General features: G+C 39.0%; 1 protein-coding gene across 3 annotated transcripts in view; it reads left to right on the forward strand.

The window, feature by feature from the left end:
• The window catches only part of LOC148819445 (tumor protein p53-inducible protein 11-like), a 71595-nt gene that overhangs the window by 38904 nt on the left and 13608 nt on the right, over window positions 1-19083 (forward strand). For all 3 annotated transcript variants that reach the window (XM_088935049.1, XM_088935048.1, XM_088935047.1), the window contains one exon: window positions 8881-9041. In XM_088935049.1, coding sequence (XP_088791175.1) covers window positions 8913-9041 — 129 coding nt within the window. In that variant the 5' untranslated portion in view covers window positions 8881-8912. The remainder of the gene's footprint in view (window positions 1-8880; window positions 9042-19083) is intronic.

Genomic DNA, 19083 nt, shown 5'->3' on the forward strand with positions numbered 1-19083 from the left:
TAGCACATCACTAATTGGGAAAAAATACATTAATCTAAAGCTCATGTTCTGATGTTTGAGAGTTTCTTGAATCTTCTCACTAATGGGAGGTAGGGTTGCTAGGCAACATGAGCTCCAACATATTACTGTTGAGGAAGACTTTATAGAGATGTAACAGCATTTTCAATTTATATAAAAGGCTGAAGTTTCAGATCATCAACTACCTTCTTTAGTACAGATTTCTGTATTTCCTTTGGTTAGTAGAGTCAGGCTTAAAATTAATGGTTTATCAAATAAGAAATCTTAATTTTCAAGATATATAGAACCACATAATTATTGGTAAATGTATTGCAATGAGAGTACAATAGTGAAGGTGGTAGGTGGTGATATCCAATCCTACAATCAAGAAGAACAATGTATCATATTGTATTCCTTGTAATCCTTTTGAAGTAGTGTACGTCAGTATAAGAACGCTTTTTTTCCTAAATCTCCATATGTTATACAAGAATGGATGTTCATGATTATTTTTATTTTCTATTTGTATTTTTTTCTCTTCATTTGTTAAGGTGGTTCTTAAATTAATGATTAACATTCACATATAATTGGGTGTATAGTGCTTTTCACCCTGTCCAACATCTATTGCATTCTCTTTCTCCCTATTAGTCCATCACTGTAATGGACTAAATTATACCGGTAATTGGACTAGTGTCCAGTATTTAGGTTGGTATAGGTAGGTCTTTTTTCTGCTGTCACCATTCAAACAGGCTTGACCATATCCAGGCTTGACCCTCAGAGCCATTTACTGTACAGGACAGTGCTCTCAGAAAACACGTCCCATTTCCCCTTTCTTATCACCTAACAATGCTGAGCAGTAGCTGCAGGATAAATGGAATATACAGTAGCACAGGTGAGTTTCCGATTGTGAGCTCATAATTCATGGCTTAGAAATAAAATACTTCCCAGTGAAAGGTGCATTGTAAATATGCTGCTTGAGTCTCAACGGGTGTTCTCTGGGAAACAGAATATGAAGAATCATAATTAAATACTATTTTCCCCTCTATGTCAAGACCAGTGTAAAGGTTTTTCCAGCATTTGAATGCAGGTGACTTCCTGACACCGAGCTTGTGTGCAGTGTGTGTAAAATAAGAAAAGGTGGTAGGAGTGACAGCAGCTTGGAATAGTGGCTTTCAGCTGAGGACTAGAGGTTATGGGATCAAGCCATGGGTGGACACTGCAGAATAAAAGTCAGACAAATCAATGAATGAAATAAAAGCTATAGAGGGCTATTGCAGTAGCAGTTCTTTATCAGGAACTGTTTGAGATTTAACTAGGAAAGAATGGATACAAAAGCTGCTTGGAAAGACTAACGCCAGGTAGTTTGCTTACTAAACCCCATATAATTTAATTTAGCAAAACTTTATATTTTTTTCATCATTTTAAATACAGGAATCATAAATGACAGTGTAGCAAGTAAAGACTGGAGAGTTTGTAGCACAAACATTTTTATGTGACAGTGATGTTACTGTATGATGCAAGGGACTAAAATTGAATACACAGCAACTTTGTCAAACAGGAAATACCCAACTAGATCTCAAGAAACAAAACAGATGGTTACTTAGATGCCAAAATTAAATCAAGACGCTTGCGGGAATGTTGTGAATGTGGATATCTGGAGACACAATCTGTAGAAGAATTTTGGGAAGGTCAAGTGGCTTGACAAACAGGTGGTATGTACAGTATCTACTTTATATACATATACAGTATATAGGCGACTGGCAACACCTTCCTATGCATATAGCTTTATACAGATTGAAAGTACTTCTGCACACAATTATTCCCCCTCCAGTTAAAGCATAGTATCTGGAATTTTAAATATATTTTCTTTATTCATCTTTTTAAATACTGTTTTTTCACCATGAAGGTAATCTTGAAGACTGATTTCTGAATCGTTTGACCCTCACCTAGTAATTTGGCTGTCAACTGCTGCTTCTGTATTCATGAACTCACATCCACTGGTTATTCAGGTATCTGGTTTTGTATAGTCCTCCTTTCACAGTCTCTAAACCCTTTTTGCCTTAATTGTCTCCTGTTGACTGTTCAGCATATTGAACATACTGTTCTGTATGTGTCTCTGTGCCTTAATTAACTTCCACTCAGCGGTTCTGAACTCTACTATAGCATCTTATTATATTTAAGTTCACCACAACATTGACATTAGAACAGACATCAGATGGTCAGTTGGTCACATCTTGCTATTTTCCTGGTCCACCAACATGGTTTCTGGTATCAGACTTTTTTTCTTAAAGGTCTCTCATCCCTGTACTGGAAAGGCTGAACCTTGTGCAGCTTCTGAGATCCTGTCTTTTTTCTGTGCATTACTAGTATGAACCCATTATATATTTTTTCCCTGTTGTTGTTTTATATTTGTGACATATTCCATACCAATCCATTAATCCATTCTTCTCAATTAAGATTACTTAAATCAATTTCTGTATTAACAGGATGAAATTGCCGCAGTTTTTGTTTGCCTGACTTTATCTTTGTTGTGCATAGAAGTGGTATTTCATGTGTGAAATGCTCAGATACATTTGATGTCCTGAAGAAAAATTGTACATAATTTAGATTAAAATTACACTGTATATTTCAGTTTAGTTGAAAGTTTATCATTAATAATGATAGAGTGTGGAGCTGCATCATTGAGTGAGCTTCAAAGAAAGAGGCCGAGGTTAATTCCAGGCTGCAACGTAAAATGAAAGAAGAAAAACAACCTTTTGGCTTTTAGCCTTCAAACCCAAAGAAGGTTTCATGGCTAAAATCCTTTTTTTTTCTTTTTATATTTCAGTGAGGAATTAATATCTACTTGTTCCATTTATAATGGTATGCCTTTGTACCTATATCTCTGTCTTTCTAATCCAATCAAGCAGCTTCCTGTACAGCTGTCTGTTAATGGAATGTGCTCGAGAAAGGATTAGTACTTTCATTATACCTTAAAGTCCTGTTCACTTTACAACAAGTCTGATATTTTAACACTGAATTATGTTTTCTGTTGTGGACTCTGTTTTCATTAGTCTACACCAGTGCTATGCTAGGTGTAACAGTTCCAGCAACTGATTGACATGTAACTGATGCAGGTGTAATGCTATTGGCTGCTTTGTCACACACAAATGTGTGTCAACCCTTGAGAGACACGGGTCTAAAAAATTTTCATGCACTTCTGAAAGAAAAAAGCATGTCAACTACCTCTCTATTTAATAATTTAAAACCAGCTACCTCTGCTAGTGTGCTCTCGGTCTCTGGTCATGTTTCCATGTGATTCAAGGAGCTGCAGTGCAAACAAACAGCAGCAAGGGCCCCTTGTTCACTAGAGTCCTGTGGTTAGCAAGTGTTACTGACCTAAGTGTGTATTTCTGCAGTTTCAATACATCTCAAGTCGAGGATTATCATAAACATAGTCTGGAAGGAACGTATCCTGATGCAATTTAGAAGCAATTCACATAAAAGGGATAAAACATTTATTACTCATTATTTTAAATACTAAAATACTTTAGATTTTACAAAAGGACAGTAACGGTAACAGTAAGCTAGCTAACAAAACAGTAAGCTAGAATGGGAGAAGAATGGCTTGGCACCTGAAATAAATACAACTAATCAAACAAAAAACATAATTCTAACAGTTTTGTCTTTATTTAACAGTTCATGCAGGCGCATGATTTTGCTTCTTAGAATAACAGATTTTTTTAGAAGCAGCTAAGCAGTTAACAATAGAAATGAAGATGTATTAAAAATTTTTTGTAGCAGAAGTAAAGTGAAAATATTGTAAATTTGATCACTGCCCTTTAACCACCTGTAGAATTCACAGGAGATGAATATAATTTAGCTAATGCCTTCTGCTGTTCACATGAATGCATGATGACATTACTATACCTAATCCTGTAAATGCCTTGAATGCCTTTTGAAGCTTCAGATTTTTGCAGAGGCATATCTTCTTTGCATTTTGAATTGAGCATTTGTCCCAGTTGTGTAGATAAATTCATCTGGACTACAGAGTATAGGCCAGTAGGGGTAACAGGGTGAAAAGAGTGCAGTAGGTGGAAAATTTGCAGATGAATACATTTCTGCATTGAAATATATGGTTTTCAAATGTACAAAGACTTCCACGTCCATTGGAAGGAAGGCTGATTTTTATTTCTTCTTTTGTATGTTTTTCTTGGTGGTACCTATCATTTCAAATACATGCATTTCTAAGTACCAGGATCTGCCTACCACTTTGACATAGCCAGTACAGTTGCAGCAAACAGTTATTTAGCAATTCATCCAAGTAAAAGGGTAATGGATTTAAAGTGAGCTGTTGGGGGTACTGCATTTTTTCTTTAAGCTGCAGCTTAGACAAACACCAAAGGAGTTATAGGCTGGCCAGTCACTAAATCTCATATGAGAAAAATGGCTGGTTTCTATAAGAGCCAATCTCAGACACGCGTATCTGAGAGCAGACGTCGAGACGTGAGCACAGCTGTTTAGACCAGGAGGGTCCTGAGATTAGACAAAGACATTGACTTAAGGTCTCTGATGTCCCAGAGGTCTTTGTCATTTGTGCTACTCCTGTAGGTAAAATTTGAAATGCAGCCACCCAAAGTTGAAGAGATATGTCAAGGGTTACCAGTTAAATTGTTTTTTTTAGCATTTCATACAGCTGTTGTTGAATGGACATCACTTTGAGTTTACAGAATAAGCACTATAGTGTTCAGCAGGATTTTCTGCCTTATAAATAGTTTGCTTCCTTGTTTTGGTTCAATAGCTAAAATGAATTAATTTATTTCTGGCCAGTCTTTGTGTAGACTTTTAAAGAATTTGTGCATGTCTGCTAGGGTGAGCATGAGAGAGTTATTTTTGATGACCCTTGTGAGCTGCGAGCTGTTTGACAATAATAAGATGACCATATTGTTTGTTGGTGCTGTTCATTAAAGTAGAGTGTCAAGAGTCATATCTAAATTGTAATTAAACTGAGTTTGTTTCCCAACAGGCTTTTCAGCCACTGGCTTGAAATGTGCAGTAGTCAACTCACCCATAAATTCAGAATTATTAATGTGGTGGAAACTAATTAAACAGAATGGAGGTCAGTAGGAAAGTACTGTACTGTCAGTTATGCCTAAAGCTTTGGTACTATTGTAGTTGCAAATGTCGTTCTAGTGCAAGTAAATATCTTGTCAGAGAGTTTTTTTGTCCATAGCTTATCACTTCATGAATAAAAGTATGTTTTGTGTTGTCTTTGTAAATCAAAGCTACAAACTTCAGATTTTTCAAAAGATTAAATATTTTTCAGGTCAGGACGGAGAGAAGTAGGAGTAATCTTTTTTTAGGGTGAAATGTATTTTCTCTTTACAGTCCATGACTGATCATTCTATACAAAACCAATATGAATGTACAGCAAACGTTTATAAAACGGGGTAATGATTAAGTCTTTAATACAAAGATTAATGGCCTAGCTGCAGCCTGTTAGAAATTTCACCATGCATTGTGTTTGACAGACAGCTACACTGGCAGTACACAAAAGATGAATGTGGTTAAGCTCTTGAAGTGAAACATGGAAGGATAAATGCTTTTCTGCTTGAACACTCTAAGTATCAGTGTTTGTTATAAATAAACACACAGTATTGTGTACTTTGTGTGCAAACCTACAAGGCTCTCTGAAATACATTAAATATTTCAGTTATGATCAAATTGGTACTTCATATTCAGCTGAACAGCAACAGCAGTACAGACAGTAGCTTTATAATGCCTTACTGTTGTTTCACATCTTTATTTAGTTTGGCATTAAACTGTATTATTGCCCTTTAAAGCAACGAAGATCTCCATTACACTGTCACTTTCAGAAATTGTGAAAAGCTCTTACTGTAGTGCTGGGAAATTAATTGTCTTAATATTTCTTAAAATATTGAACCAGCTCTTCCTTTTGTTTCCTCAAGCATTGTAAAGGACTGTGTCAGCAGCAGTTTAATACTCTTCAGAGCGTCACAAAGGAGATACATGCTCTTCATAAATAAAGCTTTTAGAGATAATTAACAAATGGAGGTATAGACTTGTAGAGATTCTGCACATAGAACTCAACCATATCTTTTATTAGCAGTAGCCTACAAATATTATTCTTAAATACCTGTATAAGGTACTTTTTCTTTGTTACCTGCACATAAGTCATCAGATCTGGGAAATATGACCACCCCTAACCATTGCATCCCGCATTGTGAAATATGTTAAAAAAACATGTCACTATAAAGACTTTCCTGATGGCCTAGTTGCATATCACCAACTGCAGAATAGGCATTTACAGTGTTTTACTGATTGGTACTTTCTTGGCTCAATTGGGGGGTTTTGTGTTTTATCTTACATCACACAGCACAAGAAGACGACTGGGAAGTTTGTTGTCTATTGCTAATTGAATAATTTTGTTAATTTGTGTTTAGCACAAATGTGTTAGGTTTTATGTTTAATAGGAGTAGGAGCAGTTTAATGGTTAGCTGCAACAGGTCTTGGGGGATTTGTCTTTCAATACTGTCGTTTCTAAATTTAGAAATGTGCTTAGCGGTTTCTAAAAACTTTTCGGGTTTTTAAATGTGACGAGAAGGAAATCAAGACCGAGAGGCAGTTTTTTTGTACCGAAGAGGTGCTTTCTGCTGCGGTTTCCGGGGGGAGGCCTGGCGGCTGCGCGCGGCGGAACGGGAGACGGGGCCCGAGCGCGGGTGCGCGGGTGCCTCGGGCCGGGCAGCTCTCCTGGTCCCGAGCGCACGGGACAGATTTCACCCCGGCCGGCGTGCGCGCAGCCGCGTCTGGGACGGAAGCAGGAGATCTGATCCCTGTGCAGCTCGACTTCGCCTCTTTACTCATTTGCACCATTTTTGTTACATTTTATCGATGTTTCAGCTTTAGCAAGGGAACAATGTCGTTATTATGGTGTCCTAGGCCATGTTTTTTCATGCCGTGATTTATTACCCCACTTGAAATGTTTTATTGCTCAAGATACTGTATGCCTGCACATTTGAAATCTCCCAAACCTACAGATTTCAGACATTCCTGTTAATGTGTAGTTGTTTGTTGGTTATAGTTTCTACTTATTAAGTATAAGTAGAAATTTCTTATACTAATTATTACTAATACTATTACTAATTACTATTACTAATATCATTACTAATATTACTAATATTAAGTATAAGTAGAAATTGTTTGCATTTACAGTAAGTGTTGGGTCATCCGCTTCTGTGCGGTGCGTGCCTGGTTTTACCAAAGGGAGAAGACAGTATCTGGAAATATGTGACACTTGTTTTTGTGTGCGAGGTGCTGCTCTCTAGGGACATTGACTTACAGTATGAATGTTTATATATGTCATGGATTTACAGGGCCTGTGCTGTGTCAAAAAGTGCACGGTTCAAAGCACATAATGGATGTTTTGGGCGAAGCAGCTGTGTGTGTGCGCACCAGACTGCGCTGATCTCAGAGGTGGAAGCTGGTGATTATGATTGGTGTGGCTTGAAGCTGAAACGCGTGCCGAGCACTCAGCCTGGCTCGGTGTCTCACTGGGTTTTACTGACTGGAGGTTCTGTACCTGCTCTCCATGGTGTTTCATCTCTCCCAATTCCTCCCGCCTGCCTCAAAATCCATTCGCATTTCTCACAAACAGCTCCAGTGCACTTAACAGCTGGGTCCTACTCTTACATGTGCAACTGTGCATTATTTTAGGAACCCTCCCTGTTTTGCTGTAAATAATAAATTGCTGTATTTCTTATTTCCATACCTTTTTAAATTTCTGGTTTTGAATTAATAAGTGTGTTTTCTAAAACTGGCCCTCTTTTCTGTTGTAAGCATCTGGGAGAACGTCTGGAAACATCTTTTGAAGAGGCAACATTATAAGTCTGATCTCTGTAAGAAATTCCCAGATGCATGCTGGTACAGTGCGTGCGGTGCTCTTAGTGTAACTATGCAATATTGTTTTCTGCCAAGAGGCAGAAGGCTTTTCTTCACAGAGCAGGTTTCTCTTTCAGAGCATCTCGGATAGCAAGTTATTCTTCCCTTCTTATCGCAGAAATGCACACTTTTTCCCCCCACAGTAGCCGCCTGGCTTCTATTAGAAAAGTTGGGGAAGGAAATAGCAGCACCTGCTGCACATAAATTTACACAATATTTTGGTCTAAAGCCACAAAGACTAATAGATTATTCACTTGTGCTAAGATAGATTTCAACCATTAAACTCTTCCCCTCCTCCTGAGTAAGTAGATGTAAAAGATAAGTTTTTTTCTTGAGACAAGTTACATGCGTTGAACCAACAAAGTAGAATATGGAAATAAAATATGCACTCATTGCACTTTTAATATCCTGGAATCTTAAGTGTTCTTGTCATCTGTAAGTCATGTTTTATTGCCAACCTTTCATGGAACATCTAGAAATTCAGCGTCTTTCTGTATTTTCTATATTCTGTATGTGCAGGACATTGAATGCAGTACGTAGGATATGAGTTGTATTTTTTATGACATTATAGCTCTGAGTTTAGCAGATTTTTAAGATCAGCATGGTAATGTTACAAAAAATTTAGCTCATCTAGAAAAAGTATTTTCGTGATTCTGAGGCTTTTCATAGGTCACTGTCCCTACAGTACATATTCTAAGTGTGGAAATATTTTAAGATTTTCAATATTTTTTGTGCAGAGGCTGTAGCATTTGAATTGATTTTTTTTATAGGATGTTGGTGGTGGTTGTTTCCTCACATCGCAGGGATGTATAGGAACTGGCACATTCATACCTCCTCACATACGCAGTATGACTTAGCTGTCTTATCTGACTGATGTGTAAGTGGGAGAGGTGGGCAGTGAAGCGTGGGGCTGTTGTGTCACTGACACTCTGCCTTCTGTGTCCCCAGAGTCTCTGGAGTGCTGGTCAGCAGCGACATACATGGCTACCAAACCGCACCCCCCCTTGATGAAGAAGCACAGCCAGACAGACCTGGTCAGCCGCCTGAAAACCCGCAAAATCCTGGGAGTAGGAGGAGAAGACGATGATGGAGAAGTACACAGATCTAAGGTCAGGGGACCCTGCTGTCTTTTGTGAGAGTTTCGAAATTGCTGTAAGAAAACAGTAAAACTTCCACTGCATAGCAGTTTGAGCTATTTACACTCGAGCAGAAGGCACATGTGTAAATCTGAGCTGACCAAACAGAAAAACAATGTTTGGCTTAGTAATTGTATTCAGTATAAGATAAGGAAACCAAACTATCCAGTGTGTAGTTTTAAATAAGCAACTGCAGCTTAGAAAACAGGGCGTATTTGTCTTCCAGTAAAAGAAGTTTAGACGGTTTTACTTTAAGATACAGTAATCAAGGCCTAGAACCTATAGTTGGAACCTTTTTTCCCCTTTATAAATGACTTGAGCATGTTTGTATATATAAAACTCAATTTATAAACACTGTTGTTGTAATCTGAAAGTATCAAAAACACAAAGAATGCCTTTTCAAGCTTGCTACATACTGTAACCAAAACTATTACTTGCAACTAATGCTTTAATAATATAGTATATCAAGATGTTGGCTGGCAATCAAATGGGGGAAAATGACCAAAATTAGCATTACGCTGCAGTAGTTTAGAACTAAATATTCCACTTAAAACGTTTAAGAGACGGTTAAGTGTATACACACTGTGTTGATTTTTTTAAAATTTCTTTGCTGTATTATTTTGATTGGAAGAATAATCACACGTGAGTCAATAGTAGCAGCAAGCCTGAATCAATGTGATTTGTACCTGAGTGACAACATTTCAAGCCAATACTTGCTCTACTGAGGAACTGAATGAGAAGTTTGATTTAATCTGCCACACTTCAGAGGGTTTTGGAGAAATCGACTGTAACCTTGTATAATGTCATTAGAAGAGAACATACAGTATGCACACACATGAGGACATGTTCTGTGGACTTGTAGTATGTAAGAGTAGTTTACATTGTAATTCAGTGTACAGGCCTACTAACTTTGCATAGCTCTGCCATTGCACTGATTTTTTTATAGCACATATTTATGAAATGTAAAAATTATTAACATGAAATAGAAGCAAAGGTTTGTAAAACGGAAATACAACACAGCAAAAGTGGCATCTCTGTTTACGAAATATCATTTTAAAACAAAATTATTCAAATCCACATTTAGTCAAAAATCAAACAGAGAGCATGTTTCGTGGCTGCATTTTGGCTCGTCCCCTCCCCTTGAATAAAGAGTACAGCAGTAGACCCAGTTAGCTTTTATCATCTGGGTGGAAGGTATATAACGTAATGAAGTCCAGCGACAGCATCAAAGAGTTTGGCCAGATGTCTATTCTAACTGTACAGAGTATGGAGGACATTGCTGCCACATTGTCCTGAATTGAAGTAGCTCGCGTTCAATATTTTTTTTAACTAAGAAAATCAGACTAACTTATCACCAAGTAACACCATCTGAACTGATGTTGCTTAACTCAGACTTCCTAATTACTGGAATATGTTCTATATTCTAAACTTGGTTATAGAAGGGCATCACCTTTTTTGAATGAATCTTTGGTAAAGGCTAATGTGCGTCATATTTATGTAAATACTCCCTACTGCCTACACCGCAGGTATTGTAGCTCCCCCCCACAGAAAGACCAGACCTTTGCCATGGTAGAGTTTCACACTGTCTAGCTTTCAGAGGGGGGTGACACCCACAATGTAAATCCCTTGGTGCTCTAGCCCTGGCAGATGTACATGTGCTTCTCTTCTCAACTTCAAAAATTAAAATACTCCTTCCAACACATACTGATTATTCTCTAATTTGGATGATGAGATGTATGTCCCCAGAGATAAGAGCAACAGGGATTTCAACAATACAGCAAAGAAGGATATTTTGAAGATCAGTGTGCCTCAATACATTTTCTAATACTTTCAGTTCTAAAATACAGCAGATACTGCATGGTGTAGGAGTTGTGTGAATTTATTGGCACAATTTATATGTTGTAACAGTAAATTGCCTGAGCTTTTCTTTGCTATTAGTAATCAATCAGCAGAATAACAGACAGTCTGCACACAGATTCAAAATACACAGAATGCATTTAACACCACATGTGTACATAAAAACAATCAATAGAAATGCATGAACAGTCTGCCTAGATACAAACAGCAGATCATTCACTTGAGGGTTACCAAGATATAATGGATGTCAAGATTACAAAGAGATACAAACACAAGGATTACGCATTTGGTATAAAACTGATTATGTTCAAGTAGGTAGCTGCGTCAGCATGCGTGGGCTGCAAAGGAACAGGTATCGAGTTTATTCCGTGCTGAGAAGAAAAGAAAGGAAACACAACACTTCAGTTGTGGAGCCTTCTTCAGGTGTGAGAAAGACGGGGTAGACGACATAGATTAAATAGCACAGGAGAACAAAAGCTGGAAAAGTGGAGGAGAGCGGCTGAGAGGCCACTCAGGAAGTGCGAAGTGGAGAGGGGTGGAGAAAGGTGTGGAGTCAAAACCTGCATGAGAGGAGAGAAGATTACACGAAAATAACTCTTTCATTGAGAGAAGGGGGAAGGTGTGAACCGAGTTTCAGGATGAGTTTCGTTTCTGTTGTCTTTCAGCTGTGGGAGTTGAGAAATCCTTCTTTGAGAACAGAGGCAGAGAGATCAGCGTGATCATGGCTGTCTGAGGTGAAATGAGAAACTTTGGGCTTGGAGAAATTGATCATACTAACTTGTTATCATTAGTATCATACGAAGACTTTTCATGCAAATACTCATAAGTAAATACTGTTATTTAGATATATTAAATTGATATCAAACATTTGAATTGTCGAAAACAATAATGTTGAATAGTGAAACACTCATCCAACAGACATGCACTCTTAACACCCGTGCAGGGAGGAACTGACAGGGCCTGTCTAACTGATGTCCGATCAGTGCTCTGCAGGCCCAATACCAACCAGTCCTGGTGCAGCATCCGAATGTTAGAGAGAAAGAGAAGCTGCTGCTGTAGCCTCATGTTCTCTTCAGGAGGTTAGCTTTGAGCTGAACTAGGAAAACATTTGTGGACAAGGGTGACTGCCTTTTTAACTGGGGAAAATAAGGTAAGAGGTTGGCCAAGTGGTCACTAGGTGGAGTGGCTCTTTACACCCTGTAGATCCCCGATTCGTTGGTCTTCTTTTGGGTGATTGACCGTGACCTGTGTCTTAAAGGCCATCGTCCAGATGTGCCCATAACTCTCTGCTACACACCCAGGTTCCAGGTGTGGAAATCCATCATGGGAAGCACTGCCCTGGGTTCAGTGACTCTCCTGAGAGATGCTTGTTATCAATCAAGCTCATCTCCCCTGCATTCCTGCATGCAAGGATCAATAGGCTATTCTGTAGCTCAGACCACAGGGTGGGGCCTGACTGAAAATCAACAGCAGCACTTAGTTCTGTGGTTTATTCATTAGCATTGAGCACGGCATCACATAATTTTTGGTAATCTTAATGATACAATATGCGTCCCTCAGATTGCAACCTCAACAGACAACACCAATGAGTTTAAATGTATGGTACTTGGAATCCTTTCTTCTGAGCACATTCAGGGTGCATTGATCCTGTTTTCTGAACTCTGAACAGTTTGAGGTTTTACAGTAGCTGGTTTTACTAATAGTGGTTTCTTCTCCCTGAGCTGTTATCAGTTTTGGTTTATACATTAGCCTTTGAGTTTGTTTGAGTTTACCTTCTGATGAAAGATTTCAGTGATAAATTGCAGTGCCTGTAAACAAGTGAAGGACAGTCTCACGTTTATATCATTCCTGATGTGTTTTTTTGTGATGTCACATATCCTATCTACTGATATTCTACATTACAGCAAATGTGATTCTCTGTGAATAAGTTTGTTGTAGGAAAGAAATGATTAAATTTGCTAAATCGTTTGAGTTACATGTTCTGTATGTGTGTGCATACCAGATGTACAGATACCGTTTGGTAACATTGTTTGAGACCAACAGAAGGGCAATCCTCAAGAGCTTGTGTTTGTTAATTTGAGAAACCTGGATGTCCACACACATCTGTAGTAGCTATGTGTTTGGAGAGTCCCATCAGTTAAGCTTTCATCTCACTTTTGTAGATAAGGAACACACGCCAATGGTGTAGTATCTTCTAATTTTTAAATGGTGAGATAATTCCCCTGCCAGAGCTGGAGCATAGTAAGCCCGAGTCTCACGCTGTGCATTCTAAAATGTATGTTCTGATGTTTTATTATCCTGAATCATTCATGGGCATGAAACCTAATCTAAATGACTTGAGATACAGGGAGAGGACAGAGGTCATAAGAAATCTGGTATTTTTCCACACCTCGTTTTGCTTCTCCTGAGTTTCGCCCCGCTCTTGATTTTAAACCAGGTGTAGGAGTAGCCCTGTACATTTTAGGGCCTGGAAACAGACGCACAACGTAATACACATGCCTGGGCTGGTTGAGATTCTAAAATGCCGAAATGTGATCCGCTGAATTACATTTTAAGCCTAAAATATCAATATGGTAGGTAAGAGCAGAATGGACCAAGGTTGCAGAGAAAGGGAAGGGGGAAGAGAGCCGTCTGATGAAAGATTTGAGTGATAAATTGCAGTTCCTGTAAACAAATGAAGGAAACAGTCTAACAAGCCTCCCCCTTCACTTTTCCTGCAAGGTGGCTTCCTGCTTTTCCCTCTGAGCATCCTAAGAATTGAAACTCCTGATTTCCCCCCTGACAAAAGATATAGACGTCCTTTCCTTCCTCACTGCAGCTGCGTGCAAGTTTGTTTCCCAGCAGGGCAGAAGGCGAAGTACAGGGGTATTTTTGGTGTGACTCAATGGACGAGTTTTATTGTTCCACCTTAGCTACGTACAGTATATACTCCCACGTCTCCCTCACACAAATATATGAAGACACATGCACACACAGCTCCGGGCCTGGAAAATTCCTCTCTCTCTCATTCTCTCTGTGCCCACTCCTTGATATTTAGAGCAGCCTCATTGAAACATCAATAAGCGGATACTGAAACGTGTGTCAGTAGATTTGGGGCTGAATATTTAATCCCTTTCTTGAGGATTTCTTTTCTCCCAAAACCACGTTTTACCTGTGGTCATTCCATTGTGCATAATATATGTATATACAAAGGCACTGCAGCTATTCCCACAACAACAAATATGTGAAAGATTCGGAACATTACGAGGAAAATTGCATTGCTCAATGCACAAAGGATTGTAAGTGTAAGCGCTGAGGAAAAAGTTTTCTGCTGCGTGCCAGAAGGATATCTTCACTGATTTATGGTTTGTAATGGAATACTGCAGCTAGTGAAGTTCTGTATACCACCTCTGCAGTGCAAACCTACAAAACCTGCAGAAAAAGAAGTTACAGTGTTATAGTGTACCTTAGAAGCAAGGGAAAAAAAACATCTAAGAAAGCTTCTCTTTTAGTAAGCAAAACAAAAAAAAATTATATGTAAAAAAACATATAAAGAATAAAATCCGTTCTTTTAGCATTGAGGGACGTGTATTATCTTAATTTGAAGTGATTTTGTGCAAGGAGTAATTTGGGATGTGGGAAAGGAAAGTTACATCACGGTGCCATGACTGGTCTACCAAGTGGATTCTCGGTCCATTCACCCATCTTCAATCCACTTTTCCTGAGAGGGTCACAGCCGAGAGGATAGATTTTAAATAGCTGTTATACTACATTACATTTCTGATCAGTTACAATTTAATAGATCCAAATAAATTAGAATTTATTAAATTATAATTTGTCATTTGGAAATCAAATTTGCTTTCCTAATAGCCATGCTATACAGTAGCAGAATCATTAGCTTTGATTTCATTAGGTTGAGGTTCATTCACATAAAGCCTCTGTATTGTTGAACACATTATCACACCTGTTTCTTTCCAATGTGTTTTGAAGGGGTTGAAGTGGGACTAAAAGGTCTTTGTTCATCTTTGTTCTTCTTGTCTCTTTTGACAGTATTCTACAAGCCTTGTGTGAAATGTATTTTAGCAATCCTGAAAGCAGTACTTGGTACATTTGGAATAATCAATGCCTTAGGATGAAAACCTAAATCAATTTCTTGAGTGTGTCAAGTCCAAGTGGAAGGGTGTTGCAGTTAAAAAAAATACAAAAGAACAATATAATTGTTTTTGGAACAAAATGCTAATTATTCTACCCTAATGGTTGGAGAGCTGTGAGGCCTTCTTTCCTTCTTTGTTTTATGTTAACTGCTAGAAAAAATGAAGATAATAGCTTGAAATAGTGTTTATCAAAGGTTATGCTGCTTATTTCGTGTCAGAGATGGATTTTGGCGTGTTAGACTGGGTTCAACATTTGCCCTGCACTCAGCTACCAGCTAATCTCATTTTAATCGTCTATCTACAGATCGCTGCCTTTCACACTTCCCTGTAATCTGTCCTTTACCTTTTTATCTAATTAACCCCTTTACCCACCCCCACCCCCTTCCTCACCTCATCACTGTTGTGTCTTTCTCTCCTCTGTCTGCTGTCTCCTTGTGCTCTGTACACACCTGAAGAAAGGCTCCAGAGCCAAAACACACGAACATAAGGTTTGTGAAAAACAGGAGGTGGTTTGTTACATCTATGTATTTTTTGGGGGGGTTTAGTATCTGATTGATCAAAGGAACCCATCCAGCCATTTCTCAAAAATTCAGAGGAGTCGGCTTCAAAGCTATTGCTCGGAGGTTTGTTCCAAATTCTCACACGCCTTTCTGTGAAGACTATTCCCATGTCTTTAACAAGGCTTTTAAATGCTAATTTAGTACAATCTTCACTTTATATTTTAGACCTGTACTATAGAGGCAGTTAGTATTATAAGTTTAAATGGCAAAAGTATGAATTTCAAATAAAAATGAATTAGGCTTCATTAATTTTTTTCAGGTGCTACTGCTACCCAAAACACGCCAAATGTTTATGGTAATTGTAATATTTACACTTATGCAATCCCTAAACTGGAAAGCTGTATTTGTCAATAAGCCCCAGGCTGGGGTTACAATTAGCTTAACCATTAAATTATACATCCTTTATCAGCATTTTTTAAATGTTTCCATGTCTGTAAACAGGGTTTTAATGTGAATTTAGTCCCATCTTCACTTTTTTAAGACCTACTGTATATTGCAATTACAGTTAATGTTCTACTAATCATTGGCAGTTCTTCCGTGATACATTAAAAGTGTGGATTTTAAATCAAAACTGAAATGCAAATGAAATACCCTTAATTAAGTTGTTGAAAGCACTGCCACTGCCCAAGAACAAGTTACTGTAAATATTTATGTTGATTGCAACATTTACCCTTGTGCAAACCCTTAGCTGGAAAGATGTATGTTATTAAGCCCCTGGCTGAGGTAAGGGTTAGCCGTCCCAGTAACCAAGACATCCTTTAACATTATTTTGGGATTTTTATATCTCAATCAGGAGAGAATTGCCTGCAGTGCTGTTTTTCTGTTCTTGAAGAAATCCATGGGTTTTCACTTTGTGAATGCTTTGAAGATAGTGTATGCTTGAATCAGGTCCCTTTATTGTGTTAAACCTTCAACACTAAATAGAGTTTTCTAGCCTCTCAACCCGAAGAATGTAACTGGTTGCTCTTATCTGGACTGCTTCCAGATCACCAGCATAAAGTTTTGTACTGCATTCCACTTGTAACCCCGATATGAACATTCACCTCTCATTTTTACTTTTTTCTATTCTTTAACCAGTTCAGAATATCCATGCCCTTTGAATGCCTACCACCTGCAAGTTGAGAATTATTATTTTTTGTGTGTGGAAAATAATCAAAATCTTTTGGAAAATCTAAATAGATGCTCTCTGTCACGCCCAGGCTGGGAGCGGATCCGGTCCTGCCGTTGCCAGGGGTGACCAGCACATTCAGAAGGGATTCAGCCTTCCTCCAGCCCCGTGTGAACGGGATTTCAATTAGACCAATTACTTATCAATCTCGGGCATCAGTCCACTGGCCAGTCATCCCATTAACTGGGCTAATGGGGTCTAATGGAGGCAGGGCTCTCCACTAGACTGGCACTCTGACATTTGAACTGCGTTCAGGCCACTGCTTACACGTGTGACGGTTCTGGGGGTTCCCGCCCCTGCCCCTCCTGCCCTGCCAGTTCGTCCCTCACTGCCTGGGTGCGAACCCGGGTCTCCGGCGTCACGCAACAGGGAACTTGCCGGCTGAGCTAAAGGAGAACTCCCCCAGCCCGGGCGGCTGAGATCCCTGTTATACGCAGGGGTATAATTCCTTTCACACACCTCTTTAAACCCCAGATTTTTCCCTTAATATTCAGCAAGCACTGATCCAGCGGAGACCTGTCATTCCCCGGAAATCCTCTCACCAGCACCTCGGGATCTCAAACCTCTGTTGGCCCCGTTGCAGAGCCTGCTATTCCGCAGTCTGTATATTCCTGGCGGACTCTCCCCAGCTGCCCTGCTGCCTACTTTCCAGACAGCTTTTGCTGGTCTCCTCCGCCTTCCTCTCCACAGACAGTTCTCTACAAACAACAGCCTTCTCCCTCTCCTCCCTCTCCTAGCCTAAGCCTGCTTGTGCATCTCTCCCTCTGATCTCTCCCTGCTTCCTCACCTCCATCTCCTCTCTCCAGGATCTCCCGAAGATCCCCCCAAGTCTTGCAACTGGGTCTCTACCAGTCATCTCGCTACAGCAATGCCCAACATCAGATGCAACATTCTTAGGATCCATTACAGTACTTTATATTATTCAGCAAGGAATTATTTTCTGCTTATCCTTTTTCTGTTAGCAAACTAACACAGTTTTCTCCTCTTACCCTTTCAGTAATGTGTCTCACTAACCCAAGGAAAGACATCTGTTATTTAAGTGTGGAAACTCTGCCATTCTCTGTGCAGTGGGTGTTGGTCAAAAGAACCAGTAACCAGAGAGCACTACTGAAAACCATGTTGAAGTGCATTTAAAACCAGGAACTGGAGGTTATTTTTTACCCAAAGGACTTTGGAAGTGTAGAACAAGCTGCCCAGCCATGTTGTTGAAGCCAGTATCCCAATTTCAATCAAGAAATAGTTGGATGGGATGTTTGCATAACCTGCTCTGACCACCTCTCATTTGTAACCTTTCTTCAAGCAGTGGCGATCCCAAACACATTCTCTTCAGAAATATTCCTGCCCGTCACAAGACACAGTTATCTTCACTGTTCTCAAATACTGTCAGCTGTGCAGTGCTTTACTATTCTGATCCAAAGGGTTTTCTGAATAACAGATGCATTTGTCCCCTGAGGCAAATTTTCAAGTACTCCAGAAACATCAACACTAAATTTATTTTTTTCTTAGACCTTCTAGGCTTTTGGCGACAGTGACTCCTTTGTTTATTTGGAACTGGAATCCTTGTTTATCTCCTTTGACCCTGTGGTGATTTCTCTTAGGATTATGACAGGTTTGGAGTAACAATCATGATTAAATATGTGACCTTTTTGCTAAAATGTGTGCTATCTGTATATGTTACTGTTTGAGTCTCCCTTCCTCACACACTGATGCCTGTTGGTGTCGTAAAGAATTTAACAGTTAAACACATGAGAGCATGCAGCACACACTTAGTCTACCTTATAATGAGAAAAAAAATATGAAGTTGCAGAGGCTCTGAACAACTTAACAAGCCTGAGTTTATTTATTTCTAATTGAATTTGTTAGCATATTGCATTATATGCAGAAACCACATAGATCAGGCATGGTCTATTGTCTGTCATTAGGTCATGAAGTCACTGTTGAATGAACAATAGAAATAAAGCAATGTTCTCAAACCTGGAAAATAAGTCTAAAATGTATACCTCATCATTAGTGTGTTTCAGTGCCACATGTCATGAGATCTGTGACACTAGAGGCAAGAGTTGACACTTTCGTTCAGCTTTAACAAACATGTTGTGTTCTCTAAAATACTGATACATGTCATAACAGATTTCTGGAGCAGAGATGGTTGGCTTTTGCACCAAGCCTTAGAAGATGCAGTCAATTTTCTCACTGATGCCATTCGTAAACCACAAATCTTAATATTTTTCAGGTTCACAATGGATTATTTAAATGTGGGAATTTAACACCAAAAGTGCTATTATTATATATATGTAATA

The sequence above is a fragment of the Atractosteus spatula genome, chromosome 16, assembly GCF_055471065.1.
Source record: "Atractosteus spatula isolate fAtrSpa1 chromosome 16, fAtrSpa1.hap1, whole genome shotgun sequence".
Taxonomy (NCBI): domain Eukaryota; kingdom Metazoa; phylum Chordata; class Actinopteri; order Semionotiformes; family Lepisosteidae; genus Atractosteus; species Atractosteus spatula.